Below are 27,210 nucleotides of genomic sequence, written 5' to 3'. Positions count from 1 at the left end.
GCCCACCCCTGGATTAGAGCATCAGTTAACCCATTTTCACCTGAGATCAGATTCTAAAAATGTCTTCTACATCCTGACAGTTTTCTGAAAAAGCCTATGTTTCTATGTCAGTCGTTCTTCGACTTTTCAAAAACAGCAGACCTACAAGCTCGTAGCGCGCCACTCGGTGGCGCGCTATGAGCTTGTAGATCTGCTATTTTTCAATAGCTAAAGCATAACATAATGCTAACACCCAAAATGGGTTAATGACCCCGCCACCTTCCTTCCTGCCCCTCTGCTCCGTTTCCAATATACCCTCATGGTTTCCTCCGTCCTTCTCCTCTCCGAGTCTGTCCTGTCATGAAACGCGGAGCGTGCGAGGAGGCGTTGAGTTGTTCCGTACCATGCCACGTCATGCCGTGCCGATGCCCGTCGTCTCGGCATGGCATGCCAGCAGGGGGGCCGAGGCTAGGCGTCCAAACAGTCATTACCCAGACGCCCCCGTCTCTCATTCCAGCTCGCCCCTAATTGGTTGCAAATGCATGTGGGATGAGCAGGGGGCGACGACTGCCTGAGGGGCTTTGTGAGTGCCAGAGGCAAGAGGCTCTTTTTAAAGGGCGGACAACATGGCACAGCAGCCTATAGTGTTTAGTGTTTAGTGTTTAGGGAGGGAGGGAGAGAAAGCAAACAAGCAGAGAAAAGTATACATACTAGGGCTCTCCGATGATCTGCACTCGCTGTATAACACGGCGGCATGTCCTGGCAACGTTTCACGGTGTGTGTGTGTGTGTGTGTGTGTGTGTGTGTGTGTGTGTGTGTGTGTGTGTGTGTGTGTGTGTGGAGGGGTGGGGGTGGGGGGGGGGGGGGGTGGAGGGGTGGTGGTGGTGGTGGTGGTATTTAACTGTAGCGTTGATGGTTCTGTAACAGACTGGATCCTTTCACATGAAGCTTTTGTCAGATGAGGTACTTTATTCACGCCAGCTTTGCTCTTAGTCTGCGTTGGAGGCGCGCGTGTGTGTGTGTGTGTGCATGTGTGTTGGAGCGTGCGTGTGTGTTGGAGCGTGTGTGTGTGCTTTTCATGGGTGCATGTGGTGTGCTGCAGTATGTCCAGGTCTTGATTGTGTCCATGCACAGGATGTGGACACATAGAGGTCTGTCTGTCTGTCTGTCTGTCTGTCTGTCTGTCTGTCTGTCTGTCTGTCTGTCTGTCTGTCTGTCTGTCTGTCTGTCTGTCTGTCTGTCTGTCTGTCTGTCTGTCTGTCTGTCTGTCTGTCTGTCCACCACTGCTCTGTGCCAGCAGATCCTTTGCAAACCTGGGGAGTTCAGTTTTTAAATAGCTTTGTGTGTGCCAGGCTGGGTGGCTGGCTACCTGTGTCTGAGCACGGAAATTGCATTTGGTTGGTTTTCAAAACCAAGTGTCACTGTTGTGCAGCCTAACACACACATACATATTAACTGTATATATGATGATTTCAGGTGTATCACTACAGTACAGTACAGTAGAGGGACCCCCTGGGGACCCCCACATGGTAACTCTGTCATTTCTCAACCAGCGGTGGCTGGCTAAAAAATACAGTTTTCTGACAACTCTTGCCAGCCACCTGCAGTGTCTCATCTTCAGTAAGACAAGGGGAGAAGAAGAAGGATGGGGAGGAGGAGGGGGACATAGGAGGGCAGAGGAGAGGAGAAGGAGAAGGATGTGGGCCAGGGTCTTACTGGCTGCTTTGGCGGATCTCCTGCCCGTTCACACGGAGGGGGGGCTGTTTGTTTAAGTGGCTCCGCATGGCAACCACTTGTTGAGTGGCTCCCGTGAAAGCCTCCGCTGGCTCAGCATGAAGGGGCGACATCCCCATCGAATAAACACCAGGCTGACACTCTCCTTACGCCCGTCTCCAACTACCTTCCTCTCCCCCCTGGCCTGCTCTGGCTGCACCCCCTACCTTCCTCTCCCCCCTGGCCTGCTCTGGCTGCACCCCCTACCTTCCTCTCCCCCCTGGCCTGCTATGGCTGCACCCCCTACCTTCCTCTCCCCCCTGGCCTGCTCTGGCTGCACCCCCTACCTTCCTCTCCCCCCTGGCCTGCTATGGCTGCACCCCCTACCTTCCTCTCCCCCCTGGCCTGCTATGGCTGCACCCCCTGACACTACCTTCCTCTCCCCCCTGGCCTGCTATGGCTGCACCCCCTGACACTACCTTCCTCTCCCCCCTGGCCTGCTATGGCTGCACCCCCTACCTTCCTCTCCCCCCTGGCCTGCTCTGGCTGCACCCCCTGACACTACCTTCCTCTCCCCCCTGGCCTGCTCTGGCTGCACCCCCTGACACTACCTTCCTCTCCCCCCTGGCCTGCTATGGCTGCACCCCCTACCTTCCTCTCCCCCCTGGCCTGCTCTGGCTGCACCCCCTGACACTACCTTCCTCTCCCCCCTGGCCTGCTCTGGCTGCACCCCCTGACACTACCTTCCTCTCCCCCCTGGCCTGCTATGGCTGCACCCCCTGACACTACCTTCCTCTCCCCCCTGGCCTGCTATGGCTGCACCCCCTACCTTCCTCTCCCCCCTGGCCTGCTATGGCTGCACCCCCTACCTTCCTCTCCCCCTGGCCTGCTATGGCTGCACCCCCTACCTTCCTCTCCCCCCTGGCCTGCTATGGCTGCACCCCCTACCTTCCTCTCCCCCCTGGCCTGCTATGGCTGCACCCCCTACCTTCCTCTCCCCCCTGGCCTGCTATGGCTGCACCCCCTACCTTCCTCTCCCCCCTGGCCTGCTATGGCTGCACCCCCTACCTTCCTCTCCCCCCTGGCCTGCTATGGCTGCACCCCCTGACACTACCTTCCTCTCCCCCCTGGCCTGCTATGGCTGCACCCCCTACCTTCCTCTCCCCCCTGGCCTGCTGTGGCTGCACCCCCTGACACTACCTTCCTCTCCCCCCTGGCCTGGCCTGCTATGGCTGCACCCCCTGACACTACCTTCCTCTCCCCCCTGGCCTGCTATGGCTGCACCCCCTGACACTACCTTCCTCTCCCCCCTGGCCTGCTATGGCTGCACCCCCTACCTTCCTCTCCCCCCTGGCCTGCTATGGCTGCACCCCTACCCCTACCTTCCTCTCCCCCCTGGCCTGCTATGGCTGCACCCCTACCCCTACCTTCCTCTCCCCCCTGGCCTGCTATGGCTGCACCCCTACCCCTACCTTCCTCTCCCCCCTGGCCTGCTCTGGCTGCACCCCCTGACACTACCTTCCTCTCCCCCCTGGCCTGCTCTGGCTGCACCCCCTGACACTACCTTCCTCTCCCCCCTGGCCTGCTCTGGCTGCACCCCCTGACACTACCTTCCTCTCCCCCCTGGCCTGCTATGGCTGCACCCCCTACCTTCCTCTCCCCCCTGGCCTGCTCTGGCTGCACCCCCTACCTTCCTCTCCCCCCTGGCCTGCTATGGCTGCACCCCCTGACACTACCTTCCTCTCCCCCCTGGCCTGCTCTGGCTGCACCCCCTGACACTACCTTCCTCTCCCCCCTGGCCTGCTATGGCTGCACCCCCTGACACTACCTTCCTCTCCCCCCTGGCCTGCTATGGCTGCACCCCCTGACTAATGCACCCTTTAATGTTGTGCGAGGCTATCTGGCTCCGCACACCTTCACTGTAAACCTGAGGTCTCAAGCCCCTTTTCTTTTCCTACTGTATGTGTTGTTGATCTGATATTTTGACATTCTAAACCTATAATATGCTATTATTTAGAGATAGAGTCTCCCGATACTGTATCGGTATTGGGAAAAGTAATGGATCGGCCCTTTATTGAGTGGTGCAACCACTCCAAGGAACAGCAATGTCCGCGTTAACCTATGTGACTATGTGTGTGACTATGTGACTGAGTACCAGTAGGGGCAAAAGTGGCGCTGTTGTGCCAGAAACAGAGAGAGAGAGATAGTGTTGCACTGTTGCCTAGTGCTAATTACAGAGAGAGAGAGAGAGAGAGAGAGAGAGAGAGAGAGAGAGAGAGAGAGAGAGAGGCAGGGGGAGAGGGGAGTTGCACCACTCAGTTCACACAGGTGTGATTTTTTTCCATATCGGTATCGGTGAATATATGCCAGTCTAACCACGGATCCGACACAGGGGTATGAGGTTGACACTATGGCAGGTAAATAAAATGTTGGGACATGTGAAACTGCAAGTGCACATTTGAGTGAGCTGTCTGCTATAAACACAACACGAGATATATAGCAATATAGCTATGAACACAACATGAGATCACGACACTGGTATCGGTATTCGTATCGGTATCGGCTAACACAGAAATTGAGGCATCGGGATCGGATCGGAAGCAAAAAAAGTGTATCAGGACATCCCTAGTATTATTATACGGAGAGACGGTCATTCTGATCTAGCCAAACACCCCACCATACTGTACAGCTCAGCCTGCTATTTCCTAAGCCTCTACAGGGGTAACCAACCAGGGGTTCGGGAGCTACCAGTAGACCAGGGGTAACCAACCAGGGGTTCGGGAGCTACCAGTAGACCAGGGGTAACCAACCAGGGGTTCGGGAGCTACCAGTAGACCAGGGGTAACCAACCAGGGGTTCGGGAGCTACCAGTAGCTCGCACGAGCCATTCAAGTAGATCCCGGAGTGAGCGGGTGTCAGACTGACACACTACCAATACACAGAATGTGGATTTTGAATAGCTTGCAGTGATGGCCCCAGACATGTGTATCGAGCCATCAACTGCAGAGTTTGTTTGTTCTCTTGTTTGACCGCTATCCGTTGTGAACTTGTGATGCACAACTAAAAACCCACAGAGCTAAACAGCCTCTCACTCACTACTATACCTACACAGGCAAGCAGTCTGACTATGGAAAAATACATTTGTCTTAATATTTTGGCATTGATTATCTTATCAGTATTTATTCTTATTTAAACTATAGTGTTTGTGTGCACATGCATTGAGCCTGTCAAAAAGTGTTTTTCTAAACATAGCCTATTTTAGTGGTAGATCATGGCTTACAATTGGGAATAAAATGGGCTCTTGGGCTTGAAAAGGTTGGTTACCAACATTTAAAAAAGAAATAAGAAAAGAAAAAGAAATATAATAATAATTATGCTAGAGTCTAGCATAAATTCTTTTTTAAATGTTTTTTTTGTGGCTTTCACCTTTATTTTATATATTTTATGGAGGGACAGACAGTAGGCTGACAGGAAATGGGGAGAGAGATGGGGGGGGGGGGGTGGGCGACATGCAGTATAGGCCGTCGGGATTGGGAGTCGAACCCGCGGCACACTGCCAGACTGGATTAACAGCCAAGGTGCCTGGACCGCTGAGCCACGGCCCAGGCCAACCAACTTGACGTTTCTGAATGACCTGGGCAATTAATATGCTACGACTCGAGGCTAACTTGTTTGACTTGGGCATAAATTATTTTCAATGTAAGAAGCATTCTGATAGGCAATGAGGCAGGATGAATCAGCTGTGTATTTAGGCCTGATGTCGAAATAAATAAAAAAGTATTTTTTTCTTTTTAATAAACAGGTTATAAGAATCAATTCCCCCTGCAATCCTTTTAAACTAGCATCATAAACATTGGATGCAGCCTACTAAAAATAAATCTGTGCCGCATTTTTACGATTTAAAAAAAAATAGCAGACTTACAAGCTCTTGTAGGTCTTGTAGATCTGCTATTTTTCAATAGCTAAAGTATAACATAATGCTTAGTTAAAACACCAAACGGGGTTCCCGTCCAGAATGGGTTAAGCTGAGTATAGAGGGGTTTTTTATGCCTAATTTGCCCAAGTCAATTTCTCATTTATGTTTTCCTGAAAACCTCCAAAATGTGGCCTATTCATAGTCCAGTTCTCGGTTGAAGAGGCGAGTTAGTAAAAACAGAGAGATGTGCACGTCTCCACCGTGACCACCGTGGCGTAATGTCATGTTGTAGTTTCCGGTGGTCACCTCTTCACCTCTGACCACCGTGGCGTGATGTCATGTTGTAGTTTCCGGTGGTCACCTCTTCACCTCTGACCACCGTGGCGTGATGTCATGTTGTAGTTTCCGGTGGTCACCTCTTCACCTCTGACCACCGTGGCGTAATGTCATGTTGTAGTTTCCGGTGGTCACCTCTTCACCGAGAACGGAACTATGAATAGGCCTATAGGCAATTATGCTATGAGGCTAACGATTTAGCAAACAGAAGAGCAACATATAGAAGAGAAATTAATTTAGGGATGCACCGAAGGGGAAATTCTTGGCTGAAACCGAATATAGGAAACAGTTGGCCGAAAACCGAATACTGAATATCCGAATATGATTAATATTATATATATTTTTTACTACCATTGCTGTCATGGCCGTACCTTAAAGCTACCTGATTTATGGCAAAACTTAACTTAAATAATAATCACTATTATGGGTCCATAAAACATTTATTCAGCTTTTTTTAATGCATTAATTGCATACAGTGTATGCAATTCAGACTATAGGGTGTGTAGGATGGGTGACAAATTCCAAATGTACTTTGTCAATGAATTTAGCTTTCTCTCTCCATTCTGTCATAAACTATAGTAAAACCAAAACAGGGCGGCGGTGGCTCAGGGGGTAGAGTGGCTGGATGGTAACTGCAAGGTTGCCAGTTCGAACCCGGGCTCCCCCAGAGTTGGTGTCGAAGTGTCCTTGCACTATATATTTCTAAAACTATGAAACATTTCAAAGATTTCTTTTCAGGCAAACATGTCCACCGTAAGATGAACCTAAATAGGTTAGAATGGGGTTTCTAGGTGTAATTATGTAGGACTAGTAGCATGCCAAAGTTTGTGTAATTGCCATTGAGAATGCATTGGGCGTTTAAGTTAAATAACTCCGAAACTACAAATCATTTCAAAGTAAAAGGTTCCAGCATGTGTCTCCACAGTAAGCTGAATTATAAAATGTGTGAATGGAGTTTCTTTTTTTTTTTTTCAACAATATATTTATTTTCCTTTTTACACACAAATGACAATACACATATACAAAAAACAACAATGAACAGTACAAGACAATTACTGATATAAAGAAAGCAAAACAACAATAACCAAAAACAACAAAACAAAACAAAAAACAACAGCACTACTCCTCTTCAGCTCCATCCATTAGATGTGACAAATTATTGTTCTTTATGTATCTCATAAAACGGCCCCACACCTCCTGAAACATTTCTTGTTTGTCCTTAAGAATGTATGCAATCTTTTCCAAAGGTAGACATAAAGACAATTCTCTGAACCACTGTGTAATACTTGGTTTGTCCGGCCTCTTCCAGGTCAATGCTATCACTCTCTTAGCTTGTAAAAGACATATATCTATAAACATTTGTTCATTACGCTTTATCTTGTGTCCCTCCGGATATAGACCGAGCAGGAAGAACTTTGGTTCTGGTACAATATTTATTGACAAAATCTTCTGTATTTCCTGCCCGACCTTCCCCCAAAACTCAATCAATTTTGGACAGGACCATAGACAGTGGAACAATGTGCCTCTATCTTCACCGCATCTGGTGCATACATCTGGAATATTACAATTATACTTATTAAGTTTAACTGGTGTAATGTACACTCTCATAAGCCAATTGTATTGTAGAAGTTTTAGACGAGTATTCCCAGTCTGGGATTGAGCTTGTGCACAAGCCGTACTCCATTGTTCCACTGTTAAATCCTCCTGAATATCTGTTCTCCAGGCATTAAGCCTATCTTCCGAGGATTCCGGAGAAAAGTCAACCAATAGGGCATAGAAATCTGATATTAACCCCCTTCCGAATGGGTCATTAACCAAAGCTTTCTCCAGCACAGACATGGATGGGGCCAGCATGGATTGCCCCAGATTAGTTCTAATAAAGTCCCTCAGTTGCAGATATTTAAAGAAGTGTTTGCGAGGGATATCATATTTAATGACCAGTTCCTCAAACGAGAGCATACTCCCCCGACCCCTCTCAAATACATCCCTTAATTGACCTATTCCCCTATCAGCCCACAATTTAAACCCCCCATCAGCTCTACCTGGCACAAATTGATTATTACCCCATATTGGGCTGAAGCGAGAGAGACGTGGATGTTCTCCCAAAAATATATTAACCTCATGCCAGACTTCAATCATTGTTTTAACTATAGGATTGCTTGTAATTCTTTTTAGGTTTTTATAAGTATCTGAGTAAATATAAAGGGGGAGTGGTAACTTCAAGGAGCTTGATTCCACATCTTTCCATGCCGGCGCCGCATCCGTTGTAAAGTAGAACATTAGTGTTCTCAATTGAGCTGCCCAAAAATACCACAGCAAGTTAGGACACTGTAATCCTCCCCTATCATAGGGTAGATAAAGTAAGGACAATCTAAGTCTAGGATGTCTATTGTTCCAAATAAAGTTGGTAAACAATTTCCTGGTTCTAGAAAAGAAGTTTGGTGGAGGTGACAAGGGTACGTTCTGAAATAAATACAATAGCTTGGGAAGTACATTCATTTTCAGTATATTAATTCTGCCGATCAAAGATATTGAAAGACTTGACCATCTATTAATTGAATTTTCGATTGTGGCTAAAATTGGGTTATAATTGGCATTCACAACCTCTTCCAACCTTGGCACGATTTGGATTCCCAAATAAGTAAAGGCATTTACTGGTCTGAAGTGACGAACATGACCGGGAGGGTTTGATCTTTCTTCCGAGTTCAGAAGCATAATGGATGACTTAGAGTTGTTTACTTTGTAGCCAGATATGCGACCATACGATGTTATTAGATCCAGAATAGCTGGGACAGATATCTCCAAATTTTTCAGGAATAATATTACATCATCAGCATATAAAGATATGCGGTGCTCTAGATTTTCTATATTAATACCTGTAATTAGTGTATGTTCCCTTACAGCAATTGCAAATGGTTCAATTGCGATCAAAAATAAGAGTGGTGATAAAGGGCATCCCTGTCTACAGCCTCTATGGATCCTAATCGGTCTAGATATATTATTGTTGGTTAGTATTTCTGCATATGGATCGTTATACAACAGTCTTACCCATTTACAAAAGTTCTCCCCCAAGCCAAATCGACCAAGAAGCTCGAATAGAAACGGCCACTCTACGCGGTCGAAAGCTTTTTCCCCATCGAGAGATAAAAAGGCTGTATCTGGCGCCCCCTCCTGGACATGCAATAAATCCAATACTCTCCTTACATTGTGAAAACCCTGGCGGGCCACCATGAACCCATTCTGGTCCTCATCTATAATTTCAGGTAGAATAAGTTCTAGTCTCTTTGCAAGTATTTTGCAAAGTATCTTAAGATCAGAATTTAAGAGGCTGATTGGACGCATATTTTCGCATCTATCATTTGATTTACCAGGTTTTGGCAAAAGTATAATGAGGGCTCCTCTCAAAGTGGGAGGCAATACTCCCTCTTCAAAAGATTCAGTATACATGTCCAAGAGGGGTTTCGCCAATCTGCCCGCAAATCTTTTATAAATGTCTATCGGCAGACCATCAGGCCCTGCAGCTTTTCCAGACTTCATATTACTCATTGCCTCCAAAATCTCACCAATACTCACATCTGCCCCCAGCTTTTTACTGTCTTCCTCTCGAATTTTAGGAATATTAATTCCATCCAAAAAGGAGCTCTCAACTACATCTTCTTGATTTGTCTCGGAGCTATATAATTTACCATAATAATCTCTAAATGCCTCGCAAATTTGGATAGGGTCTTCTATCGTCTCCCCAACATCATTTTTTAACATGTTGATTGCTCTTTCAGTTTGCATTTGTTTAATGCGCCAGGCTAGAACCCTGCCAGACTTCTCACCCTGGTCAAAGATAGTTTGTTTGAGCTTTAACAAATTAGCTGCTGCTTTGGAAGCGGATATTTCATTATATTGTGCACGTAATAATAATATTTCCTGATGTAATTTAGGACAAGGCTTCTTAAAGTAAGAACCTTCCATAGCTTTAATTTTTGATTCCAGTAATATAACTTTTTGTTTGTTTTTCTTTGTTTTGGAGCTCGTAAAATTTATAATCTGTCCCCTAATAAAAGCCTTAAATGCTTCCCACCTTATAGTTGCCGATGTTTCATCCGTATTTGTAGCAAAATAGGTGTCTATTTGTTCTTCCAAAAAAGTTATCAGCTCAGGGTCCTGGAGCCATCTCTGCTCAAACCTCCACTTAGGGGGGTCCCGCATCCGACCTGGGTCTACATAAATCAAACTATTAGGAGCATGATCTGAAATTAGGATACTATCATACACACAGTCCTTAACTCTATTTACAAGACTTGCAGAAACCAGAAATAAATCAATTCTACTGTACGTTTTGTATGTACTAGAATAGCATGAGTATGCAGATACACCAGGGTTTCTATCTCTCCATATGTCTCTAAGATTTAAGTCTTTGGAAAACTGGTGAATAACTTCCCTACTTTTAGAGTGAGTTTTGTCTGAATGAGTAGATCTATCTTCAGTAGGATTAGGGGTCACATTCCAGTCCCCCGCTATCAGATAATGACCCCCAAGAGATGTCAATAATATAAATAAGTTACTGAAAAACTTTGGGTCATCATTGTTCGGTGCGTAGATATTTACCAAAATAAGACACTCTGCAAAAAGATTACCTTGAATTATCAAATATCGCCCCATTTTATCGGCAATTACCTTAGTAACATTAAATGGGATAGATTTGTGTATAAGAGTCATGACCCCCCTAGCCTGGGAAGTGAAAGGTGCTGAAAACACCTCCCCTCGCCATCTTTTCCTAATCCTAATATCCTCATTCAGTATCAAATGCGTTTCCTGGAGAAAGACAATACTCGAGTGGATATCTTTTAACCTTCCCATCACCTGCTTAACCTTTTTGATTTTTTGTAAACCCCTACAATTCCATGAAGTGAATTTAACCTCCAATTCTCTAGCCATAATCACATATCTCAAATGACTTTTCTGAACCTGAATTTAGAGCAGTGCCTTCAACAAACAAATAAACACATAACATGAAAACAAAGGCTGCGACAGTGAGCCTGAAAAACAAAAACCCCAAAACCCCTGAGCCCATCGAGTAGGCTTGCCCCCCCCCCCCTGCTTCCCACTTCAAAAAGGTTAAAGACCACTCCACACAATGTGAGGAATGACCCAGCATCACCATTCGCCTCGTGATAAACTCTCCCTCCCCCAATATAAGTGAAAACAGAATTTAAACCATAGTATTAGACCTTGAGCAGAAAATAAAATAAAACAAATAAAAAAAAAATTTTTTACAACCGATGTTCAATCTTTTCCCTTCCCCTATCTCTCTCTTTTTTTTTAAATATATAATATAATTATACTTTATTTTTTAATAAATTATTTTTTGTATAATAATACTGTATATACACATGCACATACACGCACATGCATGCATATACATACATGTGCACACACAACCCTTAGTAGTGAACTATCCAAAAACATAGTTTTCCTGGTTTTATTAAATCCCCCCCCCCCCCCCCCACCCATTGCCTTCTTTTAAATTTAGATTGTGTATTTAATGTAAAACGAAATATAAATGTGTACCAAAAGAGTACACTATTCTGCAATCTATCCCTTCAAAGTTGTGCCATGAAAGCCCTGTGGCAGGGGACACTACACAAAATGCTATACTATAAATCCGGGTGTAGTACCGGAGGGTACCAGCAGTGGTGCTCCCTCAAAATTAAGATGACCCTTAGGTCTGTACAATGATCCGGAACTGAAATACAAAACCGGGACCCAGATGCATCATGGGAAATTGAGTCCCGTGCCGAGACACGGTACTATAGTGTCATCATTTATCCCCAATTACTATAATAAGTACAAACCACACGATCTAGTTATAGGGTAATAATAATATAAAGCTTCCCCAACCAAAAAAAAACATCAGCCTGAACCATAAACAAAGACGGGGAGAACAAAAGAACCCCCACGGCCCTCAACATATTAGCCTTCAGCTAACAGTAGCTCCAAGATAACAACAAGCTAGCATATCATTCAAAACAAATCGAGACACCAAAACCAAAACATTTAACGTCATTCAGAGTACAACTCAGTATAAAATAATATCGCGTGCCGAGCACAACTATGATCTGAACATATCAAAATTATATCACGGTTTACTGTATAGAAAAAAATACATTAAAGGGATATATAAAAAGTTCTGTGCCCCGTGTTGGTTTAGCTGCCTCGGGCTAGCTAGCTAGCCAGCCTACCTCACATCCTCACTTCTCCGCGGCTCCACTGCTGACTGCTCCAGACACGTCTTTTATTCGTCGAATAAAGTCATCCACGTCCGCTGGTTTGTCAAAGGACTGAGTTTTGTTTTTATATGTCACCAATAACCTAGCTGGAAACATTATTCCTTGACGTAGCCCAGGGATCTCTCGAAGTTTTTGTCGGACCGAGTCAAAAACTTTTTGCTGCTTGCGCACCTCATCGGTTAAATCGGGATAAAGTTTTATAGATGTATCCCCGTGCTTGATTTGGCCCTTGGTTCGAGCAGCCCTCATCACCTTCACCTTGTCTCTATTGTCCAGGAATTTCATGATGAGAGTCCTCGGAGGAGCGTTGTCTTCTCTTCTCGGCCCAATCCTGTGGGCCACTTCAATGGTTAGCTTCGACGTTAAGTCCAATGTTTTTACCAGCCACTGCTCGAGAAAGTCACAAGCATCAGAACCCTCTGTCTTCTCTGGCAAATTTACCAATCTCACATTGGATCTTCTGGACCTTGTTTCTCCGCTCAGAACCTTTAGCTCCATTTGCTTGTACTTCTTTTCCAGGTCCTGGACCTTAGCCTGTAAGCTAGCAACAATGTCCTCAGTGCCAGAGATGCGAGTCTCCGCACCCTTGACTCGTTCTTTGCAATCTCCGACCTCTTTCTTCATACCTTCAATCGCCGACATGACTGAATCTAACTTTTGTGAGAATTCGGATTTCATCTCCTTGATAGCCTCGAGAATAGAGCAACTTGCACTCTCCGAGCGACGGCCCGTGTCTTCCGTCTCAGCTCCCGAGCTCTCAGCCCCAGCCATGTTGCTAGCATTAGCTTCCCCGCTTTCCTTGGACCCAGCAGAACCAAAGCTCAACTTGGCTTGGTTTTTGCCACCTCGTTTGGGCATTCTTTTGTTATTCATCATCAGGTTGCTTAAATAAAACTGCTCACTTTTCCATTAGTCTGTTTTTTTTGTTAAATAATTTGTAACAAGCTGCGGAGTTGAGAGACACACGTCCGTCTAGCTTGCCGCCATCTTGAAAAACCCCGTGAATGGAGTTTCTAGGTGAAAGTGCTTTTTTGACGTGCCAATATCTGCCATTGAGCCCCATTATAAATTTCTCAAATTGGAAAGCACTATATATTTCTAAAACTATGAAACATTTCAAAGATTCCATTTCACAACATGTCCACCGTAAGATAAACCTAAATAGGTATGAATGGGGTTTCTATAGGTGTAAGTATGTAGGACTAGTAGCATGCCAAAGTTTGTGCTATTGCCATTGAGAATGCATTGGGCGTTTAAGTTAAATACGGGGGGGACATATTTTGACAGCAGAAACTGCCTGTCATAATTTCCCCCTATTCCAAAGCCCCCCCAGGTACATTATATATTTAAACTATTTTCAGCAATGGTACACTTATTTTTTCAGTGGGTAGATCTTGTTGAGCTGGTCATTTTGAAAGTAGATCTCACGTCATAAATGTGTGGGCACCCCTGGCATACACTATTCGGTGATGTATTTTCTGCCTATTCTGGCCGAAACCGAATAGGCCGAAAAATGCATTTTTAGCCATTTTCTGCCGAATATTTTCTGCAGCCGAATATTCGGTGCATCACTAGAAATTATATGTGGTGATGGTTGGACTTTACCTCCATCCATCCATCCATCCACCCATCCATCCATCCATCCATCCATCCATCCATCCATCCATCCATCCATCCATCCCTCCCTCCCTCCCTCCCTCCCTCCATCCCTCCATCCATCCATCCATCCATCCATCCATCCATCCAGCCATCCAGCCATGACATGTCCTGGACAATCGGTGTTCCAACGTAGATCTGAGTTTCGTGCTGATGAGTTCTGTGTCTCTCGTCTCTTTCAGATATGGACGAGTGTGAGAACGACTACAATGGAGGTTGCGTCCACGAGTGCATCAACATACCAGGCAACTACAGGTGCACCTGCTACGATGGCTTCATGCTGTCCCACGATGGACACAACTGTCTAGGTAATGGATGCTACCTTCAAATAATATGTCTCTCCTGTACTTGTCTCTGCATCAGAGTGTGTGTGTGTGCGTGTGCGTGTGCGTGTGTGCGATTGTGCGCGCGTGCGTGTTGATTGTGGTTGGCGTGATATTACAGCCAGGTATATCCACACTACTCTGCACCCTGTATCTGTTGCACTTGTCTTGTTTGGCTCCACACACCATTCTCCAGACAGAGTTCTCTGTCATCGTTTGCAAGGGCTTCCATGAATTTTCCCCCTGTGCGTTGTTGGTTTTGGGAGGGTCACCGGGGTTGAGGAGTTCTTCTCCCCCCCCGTGATATCTCTTCTAGCCCATTTTGGGCGGGAACCCCTTTTGGTGTTAGCATTATGTTATGCTTTTAGCTATTGAAAAATAGCAGATCTACAAGCTCATAGGTCCTAGACCTACGAGCTTGTAGGTCTGCTGTTTTAAGAAAATCGAAGAACGACTGACATAGAAACATAGCTTTTTGAGTGGTGCAACCACTCCAAGGAACAGCAATGTCGGTGTTAACCTATGTTTGTGTGTGACTATGTTTGTGTGTGACTATGTTTGTGTGTGACTCATGTGTGACTCATGAGTACCAGTAGGGGTGCTGATGTGCCAGAAACAGAGAGAGAGAGAGATAGTGCTGCACTGTTGCCTGCTAATGAGAGAGAGAGAGAGGGGGGGGGGGAGGCAGGGGAGTTGCACCACTCAGTTCACACGGGTGTGATTTTATTCAGAAAACTGTCAGGATGTAGAAGACATTTTTTAGAACCTGATCTCAGGTCAGAATGGGCTAGATAGAGCAGGACTAGGGCGTTCTGTGCCGCGCTGATCTCAGGTCAGAATGGGCTAGATAGAGCAGGACTAGGGCGTTCTGTGCCGCGCTGATCTCAGGTCAGAATGGGCTAGATAGAGCAGGACTTGGGCGTTCTGTGCCGCGCTGATCTCAGGTCAGAATGGGCTAGATAGAGCAGGACTAGGGCGTTCTGTGCCGTAGCTGCTTCATCACTGACAGATCCAGTCCATTTAGCCGCAGCCTCGTGTTATTGACTCAGTGTCAACCAGACAAATGTTTTTCTGCTCCGCGTGATGTGAAGCCCTGCTTGGATGTGCTTAGCCCATATAGGCCTGGGAACGATTCTACAAATGTCCTCTAAATCCTGACTGTTTTCTGAGAAACCTTATGTTTCTGTATCAGTGGTGCTCCATATTTCATGTCAAGGAATCTGTATTTGGCCACCGACCCCCATCTGAAAATATGTGGTTCCAGGGACCCCTACAGAAGCAAAGATTTGAGTTAAAAATGTTTGCTGTGAAAGTGTATATTCAAAGATTTGCACGCACATTTTCACGATTTTTCAAAAATAGCAGACCTACAAGCTCATAGCGCGCCACTCGGTGGCGTGCTATGAGCTTGTAGATCTGCTATTTCTCAATAGTTAGATTATAACAATGTTTAAAACACCAAAAGGGGTTCCCGCCCAGAATGGCTTAAACACATTTCATCCTTTCACCTCTCCCTCCAGCTCGCTGACTGACACGAGCAAAATCAAAATATGTCATTTGGATGCCCTGCACATAACCCAAACATCTTTGGTCTGACATGTTTTGGCATTTATTAAGTGTTATATATTATGACTCTGAGAGCTGTTGGGTAGAAGGAGTGAGAGAGAGGATGTGCTATTAACGGCAGCCAGCAGCCCCGCAGAGTGGCTGTTGAGTTGTTAGGTCGACCTCAGACTGCTTTTACAGGGACCATTTTCTACCTGTCACTCCAGTGACATTTAAAGAGCGGAGAGGGTTCTAAGTGTGTTCCAATGACATCATCTTACTTCCCATCTAGCCAATCATGTCACGCTAATGATGATTTATTGGATAGATATATGGATGATAAAAAGGCGCATAAGACATGTAACGTCTGCAATATCACATCTGACAAATGATTAAATCGTGCATAACCAGATTGTACTGCGGGTTGTCTGTGAAATATCCATTCTGATCGGACCTCAAGGGCAGAGTATGGCATTAACCCATTTTGGACTGAGGTCGATTAAAAAAAAAGGCTTCAAAATCCTAAATGTTTTCTGAAAAACCCATGTTTCTATGTCAGTGGTGCTCAACCTTTTTCATGTCAAGGACCCCCAGAATTATCTCTATTGGGCCACGGACCCCCATCTCAAAATATTGTAGTTCCAGGGACCCCCAGAAGCCAATATTTTAGGGTTCGCTCTGAAATATATATTCAAAGATTTGCACCACATTTTCACAACTTTTCAAAAATAGCAGACCTACAAGCTTGTAGCGCGCCACTCGGTGGCGCGCTATGAGCTTGTAGATCTGCTATTTTTCAATAGCTAAAGCATGACATAATGCTTGAAACACCAAAAGGGGTTCCCGCCCAAAATGGGTTAATGCGACCAGGGTTATGCAGTCATAATAATAATAATGTATGCACTGCAACTAAGTACTGTAAATTGATACATACATCAAAACGGTATATTTTTTTTCTCTTGTCTCCAGAATTTTCCACCATTAAAATGTCATCCTAACTGCACTCATTGGTAATTGCATTACACAATTTAGCTCCGGACTTGCCTTCACTTACTGTAGATTTGAATGCACAGTAAAACCCAGATCCGTCTTTTACTCTACATTCATAGAGTTAAATATAAAGACTCTTAGAATTCTTAGCCCTGGACTTATAATAGAAACACGTTTCCTACTCTCATCACACAAGAGTAATATTGGTTATTGGTTATTGATGAATAGATTGGAAGATTGGCTGGATGGATGGATGCATGGATAGATATATGGATGATAGATAGATATATAGATAGATAGATAGATAGATAGATAGATAGATGGATGCGGTGTACACAGGGCGGCTGTGGCTCAGGAGGTAGAGCAGGTCGTCCAATGATCCCTGGGTCGGCGGTTCGAATCCCGGCTCCTCCTGTCCACATGTCGAAGTGTCCTTGGGCAAGACACTGAACCCTATACATTGCCTCCAATGAGTTGGTCGGTGTGAGCTCGCCACAATTGGTGTGTGGATGTGGGAAGTGAGGACTCTGGCGTCGACTGTTGTATGAATGTGTACTATGAATGAATGAACCATTGTAAAGCGCTTTGAGCACTTGGAAAAGCGCTATACAAATGCAATTCATTATTACACATGTAGGGAATGGAGTAATATCAACCCGCTATTGTTTTTGTTTGAGACTCCAGATTTATTTTTAGTTAATGTTTATGATGCTAGTTTAAAAGGATCGCAGGGGGAATTGAGTTACCAAAAAACTAATTCTTATAACCTGTTTATTAAAAAGAAAAAAAATCTCCCTTGTTTAATCCATTCTGGGCGGAAACCCCTTTTGGTGTTTTAAGCATTATGTTATGCTTTAGCTATTGAAAAATAGCAGATCTACAAGCTCATAGCGCGGCACCGAGTGCCGCGCTACGAGCTTGTAGGTCAGCTATTTTTGAAAAATCGTGAAATATATCGTGAAAATCTTTGACTATATATTCTTTCAGAGCGAGTGTTTTGAACTCAAATCTTTGCTTCTGGGGGGAGGTCCCTGGGACAACATATTATCAGATGGGGGTCGGCTGCCAATTCCATATGTTTTTGGGGGTCCATGACATGAAAATGTCATGGACCCCTGACATTTAGAACAACATTTAGAAGACATTTGTAGAATCGTTCTCATAGGTCAAAATGGGTTAAAAATGCACCCATTTTCTGTTTGGGAGGCAGTGAGAATATGGGGCGTTGCTGGCAACATGTCTAATAGCGTTTGGTGTTTGTTTCCTTCTGTGGCTGTCTGACTCTGCACTGTATCTGCAGCTCTCTGAGTGTCTACAGCTGTTGTAGGTTACTGGTTAGATTCCGTGTCAGATGGTGTGTTGTGGTTTGCTAAAGACACTCCACATGGAAGGGGGGGTGAGTGGGGGTGGTACTACATGTGTTTGTGCCACTTATTCAAACACGGGGGCCACAGACTATACGTGAGTCACGTGGGAACCCCTTCATCACCTGCCCTTCATGGTTGGCGAGAGGAAATAGGCCGCCCACATCTTTAACCCATTTAGGCCTGGCGTCAAAGTAAAACAAAACGTTCGCTCTGAAAGAATATATATTCAAAGATTTGTGCCGCATTTTCAAGATTTTTCAAAAATAGCAGACCTACAAGCTCGTAGCGCGCCACTCGGTGGCGCGCTATGAGCTTGTAGATCTGATATTTTTCAATAGCTAAAGTATTACATAATGCTTAGTTAAAACACCAAAAGGGTTCCCTGACGTCGAAATTTAAATAATGTTTTCTAAATCATGACAGTTTTCTGATATATTTCTATATCAGTGGTGCTCAATATTTCATGTAAAGGACCCCAAAACTTATATGTAATAGGCCGCCAATCCCCCATCTGACAATATGTTCTTTCAGGGACCCCACCAGAAGCAAAGATTTGAGTTTAAAATATTCTCTTTTTAGAGGCACGATTTGAGGCACATTTCCACGATTTTTCAAAAATAGCAGATCTACAAGCTTGTAGCGCGGCACTCTGTGCCACACTATGAGCTTGTAGATCTGCTTTTTTCAATAGCTAAAGTAGAACAGAATGCTTAAAACACCAAAAGGGGTTCCCGCCCAAAATGGGTTAATAAACAAGTTGAGTAAAGACTTTGTTTTTATTTGATGTCTGACTGTAGATACAGCCTCTGTTGACAGCCACTAATTCATCCTTATTTGGATACGTATAGTTGCAACAAAGCAGTGGAGTGGGACATCAAATTCGTCATTGGTTAAATTATGTTTGATGACATTTATAAAGATTATTTATAACATTATGTAATCATGGAACTTTCCAATGGATCCTAGTCACATTTGGCCATGCTGTTGCACCTTGCCCTTAATTGTTTCTTCACCATTACTCAAACTTTAGCCACTGGCATGTCATAAGTGAAAATGTTCGCAATTCTTTAGACCAGTCATTAGTCCTACAACTACAACCTATCTCAAACCCTCACCCTAACCCTAAACCTCCCACGGGGCAGCACACCTAAACCTAACCTTAACCCATGTCTAACCAATGACTAGTCTAAACTAAGTATGCACCCCCTTCCGGAGCATTCTCTAAAAACCTGTCGATTGGCTATTTTCTAATAGCCCGTGTATAAATAGGGCTTAAAGGGGATATTTCACTTAAAATGAAAACTGGTCATTTCATCGTCTACCCAGGCTTATATGCGACAGTTTTAAGTTGCTTGATTCAGTTTTTAGATATTTTGAAATTAATTTTAGCTGCTTCGCCCTATTCCTATACAAACACATTGTAACTTCAAACTCCATTTTAACCATGATAGATCAGCCCGATCTCACCCAAACACGGTGAAATAGCACGGATTGGCAATTCCGTACATAGTTATACACACGCCTAGAAAACCCCCAAATCTATACAAATTATACTGCTGTTTTGACCGTGACGGAGGCATGGATTTCACTAAAGTATTGCGTGTACAGTACGGCAACTTGCAAAATGAAAAGAACCAGAAGGATCCATAAAAAATATAGTACAAGTACAGTTACCTCTCCTCCTCCGAGCTGCTCTCTGTCCGCTGTTTATGGCAAGTTGTTCTTTCTTTCTTTCTTTCTTTCTTTCTTTCTTTCTTTCTTTCTTTGTTGGTTTAGACCACTGACCACTGAACACTGTCCCCCCCCCCTCCCAGTGAGCTGTGGCGTTCCACAAGGAAGCATACTAGGGCCTCTACTGTTCCTAGTATATGTTAACGACATGACTTCAGCTTGTGACTGCAACTTGTTCCTGTTCGCAGATGACTCGGCACTGCTGGTCTCGGACAGGGACAAACTGCAAGTTGAAAATGCCCTCAGCTCTGAACTCGGTAGAATCTGCACCTGGCTCGCTGATAACAAACTATCTTTACACCTGGGTAAAACTGAATCCATTCTCTTTGGATCTAATAGTAATCTCAGCAAGGCAAATGGCTTCTTGGTTAGAGTGGGTGACAATGTTATCACACGTAAAGATGAAATTACCTACCTAGGTTCCATCCTGGAGGCTAATCTTTCCGGTGATAAAATGGCCACCAACGTAATCAAAAAAGTCAACCAAAGAACAAGATTCCTTTACAGGATCTCCTCACTGGTCGACAAAAACACCTTGAAGACCTTAACAAGAGCCCTTGTACAAGGCTTCTTTGACTATGCATGCACCTCCTGGTACCACAGCACCTCAAAGGCCCTTAAAACTAGGCTCCAGACCTCCCAAAACAAACTGGTCAGGCTCCTACTTGGCCTCACCCCCCGAACGCCACCTCACCCCTGCCCACTTTGACAGACTGGCATGGCTTAGGGTCGGCGACAGAGTACAGCATCTTGCAATGGGTCTGGTCCACAAGATTCGATACTCCACCAAGATACCCATGTACCTGTGTAGATACTTCCTTAATGTTAACGAAGTCCACACCCACAACACCAGAGGGAGTGCAACGAATCATGTTCAACCCAGATTCGGCACAAACAAGGGACTAAATTCTTTTCGCTCCTATGCCACCAAAATGTGTCATTAAGACATGCGAATCACTTGACTCCTTCAAAACCGCTCTCAAAGGGCACCTACGGATGGCTGCAATTCGAAACTGGCCCCCGTAAAATCTGAATCCCCCCCCACCGCCCCCCCTTTTTCCCCCTCACTGTATATGTTTCTTTTCCCTTTTTACCTCCATTATGATGAATTCCTGTACTGTTCTTTGTCTATATAGAAGTGTCTATTTGTACGTCTCTAAATGTTTTGATGAATTGAACAAGGTGGACCCTCTTGTAAACAAGTGTAATGCTTAATTGGGTCGTCCACTCACAGTTAACAGCCTTTGTATTGAGTTTGTGCTTGAAATGTACTGTAATTCTGCAAACTGTTAATAAAATTTTCAATCAATCAATCAAAAAAACCAGTCCTTAGTCCTACAACTACAACCTATCTCAAACCCTCACCCTAAACCTAACCTCCCACGGGGCAGCACACCTAAACCTAACCTTAACCCATGTCTAACCAATGACTAGTCTAAACTAAGTATGCACCCCTCTTTCTTTCTTTCTTTCTTTCTTTCTTTCTTTCTTTCTTTTCCTCTGTTATTCGAACTGACTCTGACTCTGTCTCTCTCTGACTCCCTCCCTCCTCCCTCCCTCTCTCCCTCCTCCCTCTCTGTATTCTGTTGGTTATCTTGGCCGTGGCTGTGAACTGGATGCTGTCCAAGCTGTTCCCCCAGAGGCGATGGACTTGCTCTCTGTTTGACATCTTTATTGTGGAATGTCTCAAATATAACACAGAATGATGATGGGGCTGGGAACGCAGGCAGGCAGGGCCACGGAGGGCCAACACACTGCTGACAGGCTTCTGCTGTTTCACTGCTCTCCTTCCTGTCTCCCTCTGTCTGTCTGTCTGTCTGTCTGTCTGTCTGTCTGTCTGTCTGTCTGTCTGTCTGTCTGTCTGTCTGTCTGTCTGTCTGTCTGTCTGTCTGTCTGTCTGTCTGTCTGTCTGTCTGTGTCTCTCTCTTAATCTCACTCTGTCCAATACTCTCCCAATACCCTGACGAAATAAACTGTGACTCAGGCAAAACAGACAAGAGCTGTTTCTTGATTGCAGAAGCATTTCTTACTTGTGCTTTTACTCATCGCTCAACCTACTATATGTAGTTTCTGACTTTCTGTATTTGTAATGAACTCATACATACCTGCAGTGGCCTTGTGGTTAGAGTGTCCTCCCTGAAACTGGGAGGTCGGGGGTTCGATCCCCGGCCGGGTCATACCAAAGACTGTAACAATGGGACCCAATGTCTCCCTGCTTGGCACTCAGCATCAAAGGGTTGTATTGGGGGGTCAAATCTACTAATCAAATGATTCCCGAGTGCGGCACGGCTGCAGCTCACCGCTCCTTGGCTGCAGCTCACCGCTCCTTGGCTGCAGCTCAGCGCTCCTTGGCTGCGGCTTACCGCTCCAAGAGATGGGTCAAATGCGGAGAACCAATTTGTGTGACAAATTGTACGACTTTGTCTTTGACCTGGAATTTCTTCACTTGGCCTTTGATGTTGTCCATTTTTTGAGGGCACAATGGCCAAATGCCAGGGCACAGGAAGGCCATTTTTGTCAGTGTAATCCTGGGCGCTACACTTCCTCTGCCAACCTGGGGAGAGCAACGGACTGACCAAGGGGAGGCAGTTTTAGAGACCAGGATTAAGACCTGCACCAATGTAACAATAAATGTATTTTAGAAATACTGTCTTTGTTTTTGGTTTAAAGATGCAGGAAATTCAGAATCTCAACAAAAGACACTGGTGTGTATACATATTGGCAAGATAGAGCCAGAGGAGAAAGTGCAGTCATTACTAAGGCCACTGTGACCTCAGGGTCTTCCCTACATACATGTGTTACCCCATTTCTTGAGATAGCACACAAGCACTCATCCCGATGATGTCACGTGATGTCACATGATGTCACGTGCCCGACCAACACACGTCACGTGCACGACCAACACACTGACGGGAAATGCACGATTCCATAGTTAACTGCGACCTTCGCTCGCAATAAACCGACTATAGGCTTTGGGCTTTGCATCTTGTTCAATTATTATAGTAGCCTTCAAAATCAGCTTTTCTTTGTTATTGTTTCATGATGCCAAATAAGTCACTTGCCTGCAAATTTGTGTCACCAAGGACTTACATCACTTTACTGCGCTTGTATTATTTATTATTGATTATCAATGTCAGTTCCAAAGTCGGAAGCTTTTACAATGATGTCATTTTGTGACATCTGCGATGTGAGTATATCTCATAAGATTACGGCATGGCTGTATTCTTCATTGTAGCATATATGCTGCGATGTGATCAATGCATTGACCCGACATTTATTGCTCCCCGTTTCATGCCTGTCTGACCCTTTGTGTGTGTGTGTGTGTGTGTGTGTGTGTGTGTGTGTGTGTGTGTGTGTGTGTGTGTGTGTGTGTGTGTGTGTGTGTGTGTGTGTGTGTGTGTGTGTGTGTGTGTGTGTGTGTGTGTGTGTGTGTGTGTGTGAAAACCACTGACTATTTTGCCAGTCAATGTCACTGCGTTGCCTGATGCGACACAAAACACACCCAAAGCCAAGGGCTGAGTTGTGGTACGTGCTGCATGGTGTATACAACGATAGGTGCCAAGGAACAGGTTGTATTTCAAGTATGATGATGTCGACTGTGGCATCTTGTCTATATTTAGTCCACTTTAGAGGAGATATATGCGACGCGTGATCATGAGTAATGCGTTCCTGCCTATTGACTCATGGATGCCGCACCGTCACCACTAGCCTCCCCTTTATGTTCACTGCCGTGGCTAACGGTGGGGGTAAATAGTGCACGGTGCACGGTGGGGGTAAATAGTGCACGGTGCATGGTAACCATATAAACACAACCAAAAAGAAGCGTTTGAAAGGGGAGGGACGTGTAGTCTCATTGTCAGAACCACAGTTAAGAGGTTGAGCTCCTCTAACCTTTGTCCCATCAACAAGAAGGACACTGTTTGGTATAATGTCTTGCTCTCAAGTGTCTCATTCAGCACAAGATTTACTGGATCGAGGGGTCACATGCACACGGATGCACAGGCACGCACACACACACACAGATACAGCGCACGCACGCACGCACGCACGCACGCACGCACGCACGCACGCACGCACGCACATACACACACACACACGCATGCACACGGGCATACATGCACAGGCATGCACTCTCATATGCACACACAGATACATGCACACGCACACACACACACACGCACACGCATATGAAATGCGGCATGTGAGTACAGGGCACCCTGTACTCACATTCACATACCACAATTGCACACATACACAAACATGCACGCGCACGCACGCACGCACGCACGCACGCATGCACGCACGCACGCACGCACAGTCTTGGTACACAAACGGAACATGTATTTACAATTAGTGCGGGCAGACTATACACTGGATGTTCACAAGACACCAACTGTCTAGCCCATTTTGACCTGAGATCAGATTCTAAAAATGTCTTCTACATCCTGACAGTTTTCAGATAAAGCTATGTTTCTATGTCAGTGGTTCTTGGATTTTTCAAAAATAGCAGACCTACAAGCTCGTAGCGCGCCACTCGGTGGCGCGCTACGAGCTTGTAGATCTGCTATTTTTCAATAGCTAAAGCATAACATAATGCTAACACCAAAAGGGGTTCCCGCCCAAAATGGGCTAGAGGGACCCACAGAATGTGACAAGTTGTCACAACATCACAACATCAGTGTTGTGGCTTTAATTAGCTTGGATTACTTTGAAAAGTCGCTGTAAATTACAATCTTATGTCTGGATAATACGTTAAGACGTGCCTGTAACCATTCTCACACTCATCGGTCAGAGCTGTAAATAGCATGTCGTTACAGCGCGTGTATCCTAAACTCACAATAATAGTGTTGTGACTGTGAATTTAAAATGATTATAGTCTGTTTATAAGAGTTCACACCAGTTCACTCTCACAGTGAACTTACTGCTTACTTTACTTAATGTAAGGCTCTATCAATGCTCCAGTGATTTATAGTGGACTGGACTATATTGGTGCCATGAAGCTGCATATATGCAAATCTCAATCTTATAGATATATTATCGCTGTCTTGTTGATGATGGTATTTTATTTTTTACAAAATGCAACCAGACAGGACTTTTTTTTTAAATGTTTTTTTGTGGCTTTTGCCTTTTATATTTTATATTTTGTATAGAGGGACAGACAGTAGGCTGACATGAAATGGGGAGATAGATGGGGGGGGGGGTGACATGCAGTAAAGGCCGTCGCGATCGGGAGTCGAACCCGCGGCACACTGCCAGGCTTGGGCTATACCGGCCAAGGTGCCTGGACCGCTGAGCCACGGCCCAGGCCCATACAGGACTTCTCTGTTTGGATGCATGGGCAGTCAAGGGCAGAAAGTAGGTTTTTTTTGCCACTCAGTAGGCGTTCCTGTATAACTTCCGGGTATGAGGAAGATGCCATACCCTCTACAGGGACGCTAGGGTTCTGGTGGTTAAAGCTACTATAAGCAATAATATGTCAACATTTTAATGACCTTTTTATTTTTTTATTTTTTGGTATTCAGACAGCCAGCAATGGGTAGAACGTTCCCCCCCAAAAATTAGTCTCTGTGACACATCTAGGGGCCGCAATCTGCATTCAAAGATTTTCCTAGAAGCTATATGTCATTGGTCGATTTGCCTGTCTGCTTCCTGATTGGTTAATCATTGCGACCGGGTTTTTTTTCGACCAATGACAAAGCTTCTAGGAACATCTTTGAATGCAGATTGCGGCCCCTAGATGTGCCACAGAGACTACATTGTTTGTGGGAGCGTTCTACCCATTGCTGGCTGTCTGAATACCAAAAAAATAAAAAGGTAATTAAATGTTTGACATATTATTGCTTATAGTAGCTTTAAGTGAAATGGAAATAGTGCTTAGTTTAAGGAAGTCCTTTAGAATGAAACCACTTGTCCTGAAATGTATTTTGGGTGAACTATGCCTTTAAGTGACGCCCTACTACAATATAACAGCTCGATCTAAAAAAAAGAAAAAAAAGCGTCTTTAGTTTGTTTTCCTCTGAGATTCATGCTCAAATTATGCTTCTCTCATTTTTCTCACATTCTCTTATCCTCCTCATGAAAAACAATGAGGTCTTTGTGGCTTTTAACAGACTTAAACAATGATTTCCCAAAGCCTCAAGATCTCACGATGCTTTGAAATAGAGAGATGAATGGGAAATAAAATGCTGAAGGGTGGAGAAATCTGTCTGCAAGTGCCTGTAGGAAGTTGATTCGTTGACTCACAGATGCGCTGTGTCAACAAGTTAGGGGCACTAATTGATTTAAGATTGCCTAATTGTGCTCTGATTAAAGAGCAGGCCTCATTCGTTCTTTTCCTCTGTTTGGTTTTGACATTTTATTTATTTTGTTTTGCCGTGGACACAGCTGGGCCCAATGTGTCGATTGTTTCGGTGCCCTGGCTGCATGAATGTCTGCAGCGCAGAGCGAGTTTATTTTCATTCCGACGCGTCCTTTTCAGCACAAAGCGAGATCTCAGAGGAGGTGCTGCCTCCGCTGCGGGGGGAACTTGTTACGTCACAGAACACCAAAGGCCAGCGTCATGACATATGTGACCAGATTTGACTGAGAGACTGCCATCGCGCAAATTCCAGCTTTTCACATACTAGAGCATGTCTGAAATAAGTGTCAGAGCTGATGTAAATATGAAATAAATGCCCAAACATGTAGCTAGGTGTAATGTTAGAGACCACAGAAGTGAACCTTTCAAGCCTGTTTTCTCAACTCGCTGTTTCTCTGCAAGACATTACTCTATAAGCCATATCTCCAAAACTGGTGGATCAAACTGAACGACCAATATGTAAATTTGAAGCTATGATTCCCTGCTTTCATATGAAATGAAAAAACGAAAATGAAAAAAAATCCAATGGCAGTCCCTCAGTCAAATTTAGTCACATATAGCGGCGACAAAGGCAAGAGAGATGAGGGAATTCACGATACGTTGGCCGTTTAGCTTTTGGGCCATAATATGCTCAACACAGGGAATATGGTAGAGAAATGGCCGATGATGATAATTGTACAAACTCATGTGAAGGAGTTAAAACATCTGCAAGTTGAGTCGCACGCACGCACGCACACGCGCACGCACGCACGCACGCACGCACGCACGCACGCACGCACACACACACACACACGCACCTTCACCCGCATCCCTCCCCATCTTCCCTTTGTATCACCACCTCCTTTGCCCTGCATTCACCCCCCCCCTCCATCCCACCAACCTCTCCTCACCCCCCCCCCCCACACACACACACACACACACACACACACAGACTCTCTCTCTCTCTCTCCTCTCTCTCTCTCTCTCTCTCTCTCTCTCTCTCTCTCTCTCTCTCTCTCTTATGTGTCAAGCACAT

General features: G+C 45.0%; 1 protein-coding gene across 1 annotated transcript in view; it reads left to right on the top strand.

Annotated features, from left to right (window-relative positions):
- The window catches only part of scube1 (signal peptide, CUB domain, EGF-like 1), a 136,903-nt gene that overhangs the window by 32,226 nt on the left and 77,467 nt on the right, over positions 1 to 27,210 (top strand). Inside the window, exon 3 of the mRNA XM_079494788.1 lies at positions 14,064 to 14,189. Coding sequence (XP_079350914.1) covers positions 14,064 to 14,189 — 126 coding nt within the window. The remainder of the gene's footprint in view (positions 1 to 14,063; positions 14,190 to 27,210) is intronic.

The sequence above is a fragment of the Electrona antarctica genome, assembly GCF_951216825.1.
Source record: "Electrona antarctica genome assembly, chromosome: 23".
NCBI lineage: Eukaryota > Metazoa > Chordata > Actinopteri > Myctophiformes > Myctophidae > Electrona > Electrona antarctica.
This window is presented reverse-complemented; position numbering and strand designations above follow the sequence as displayed.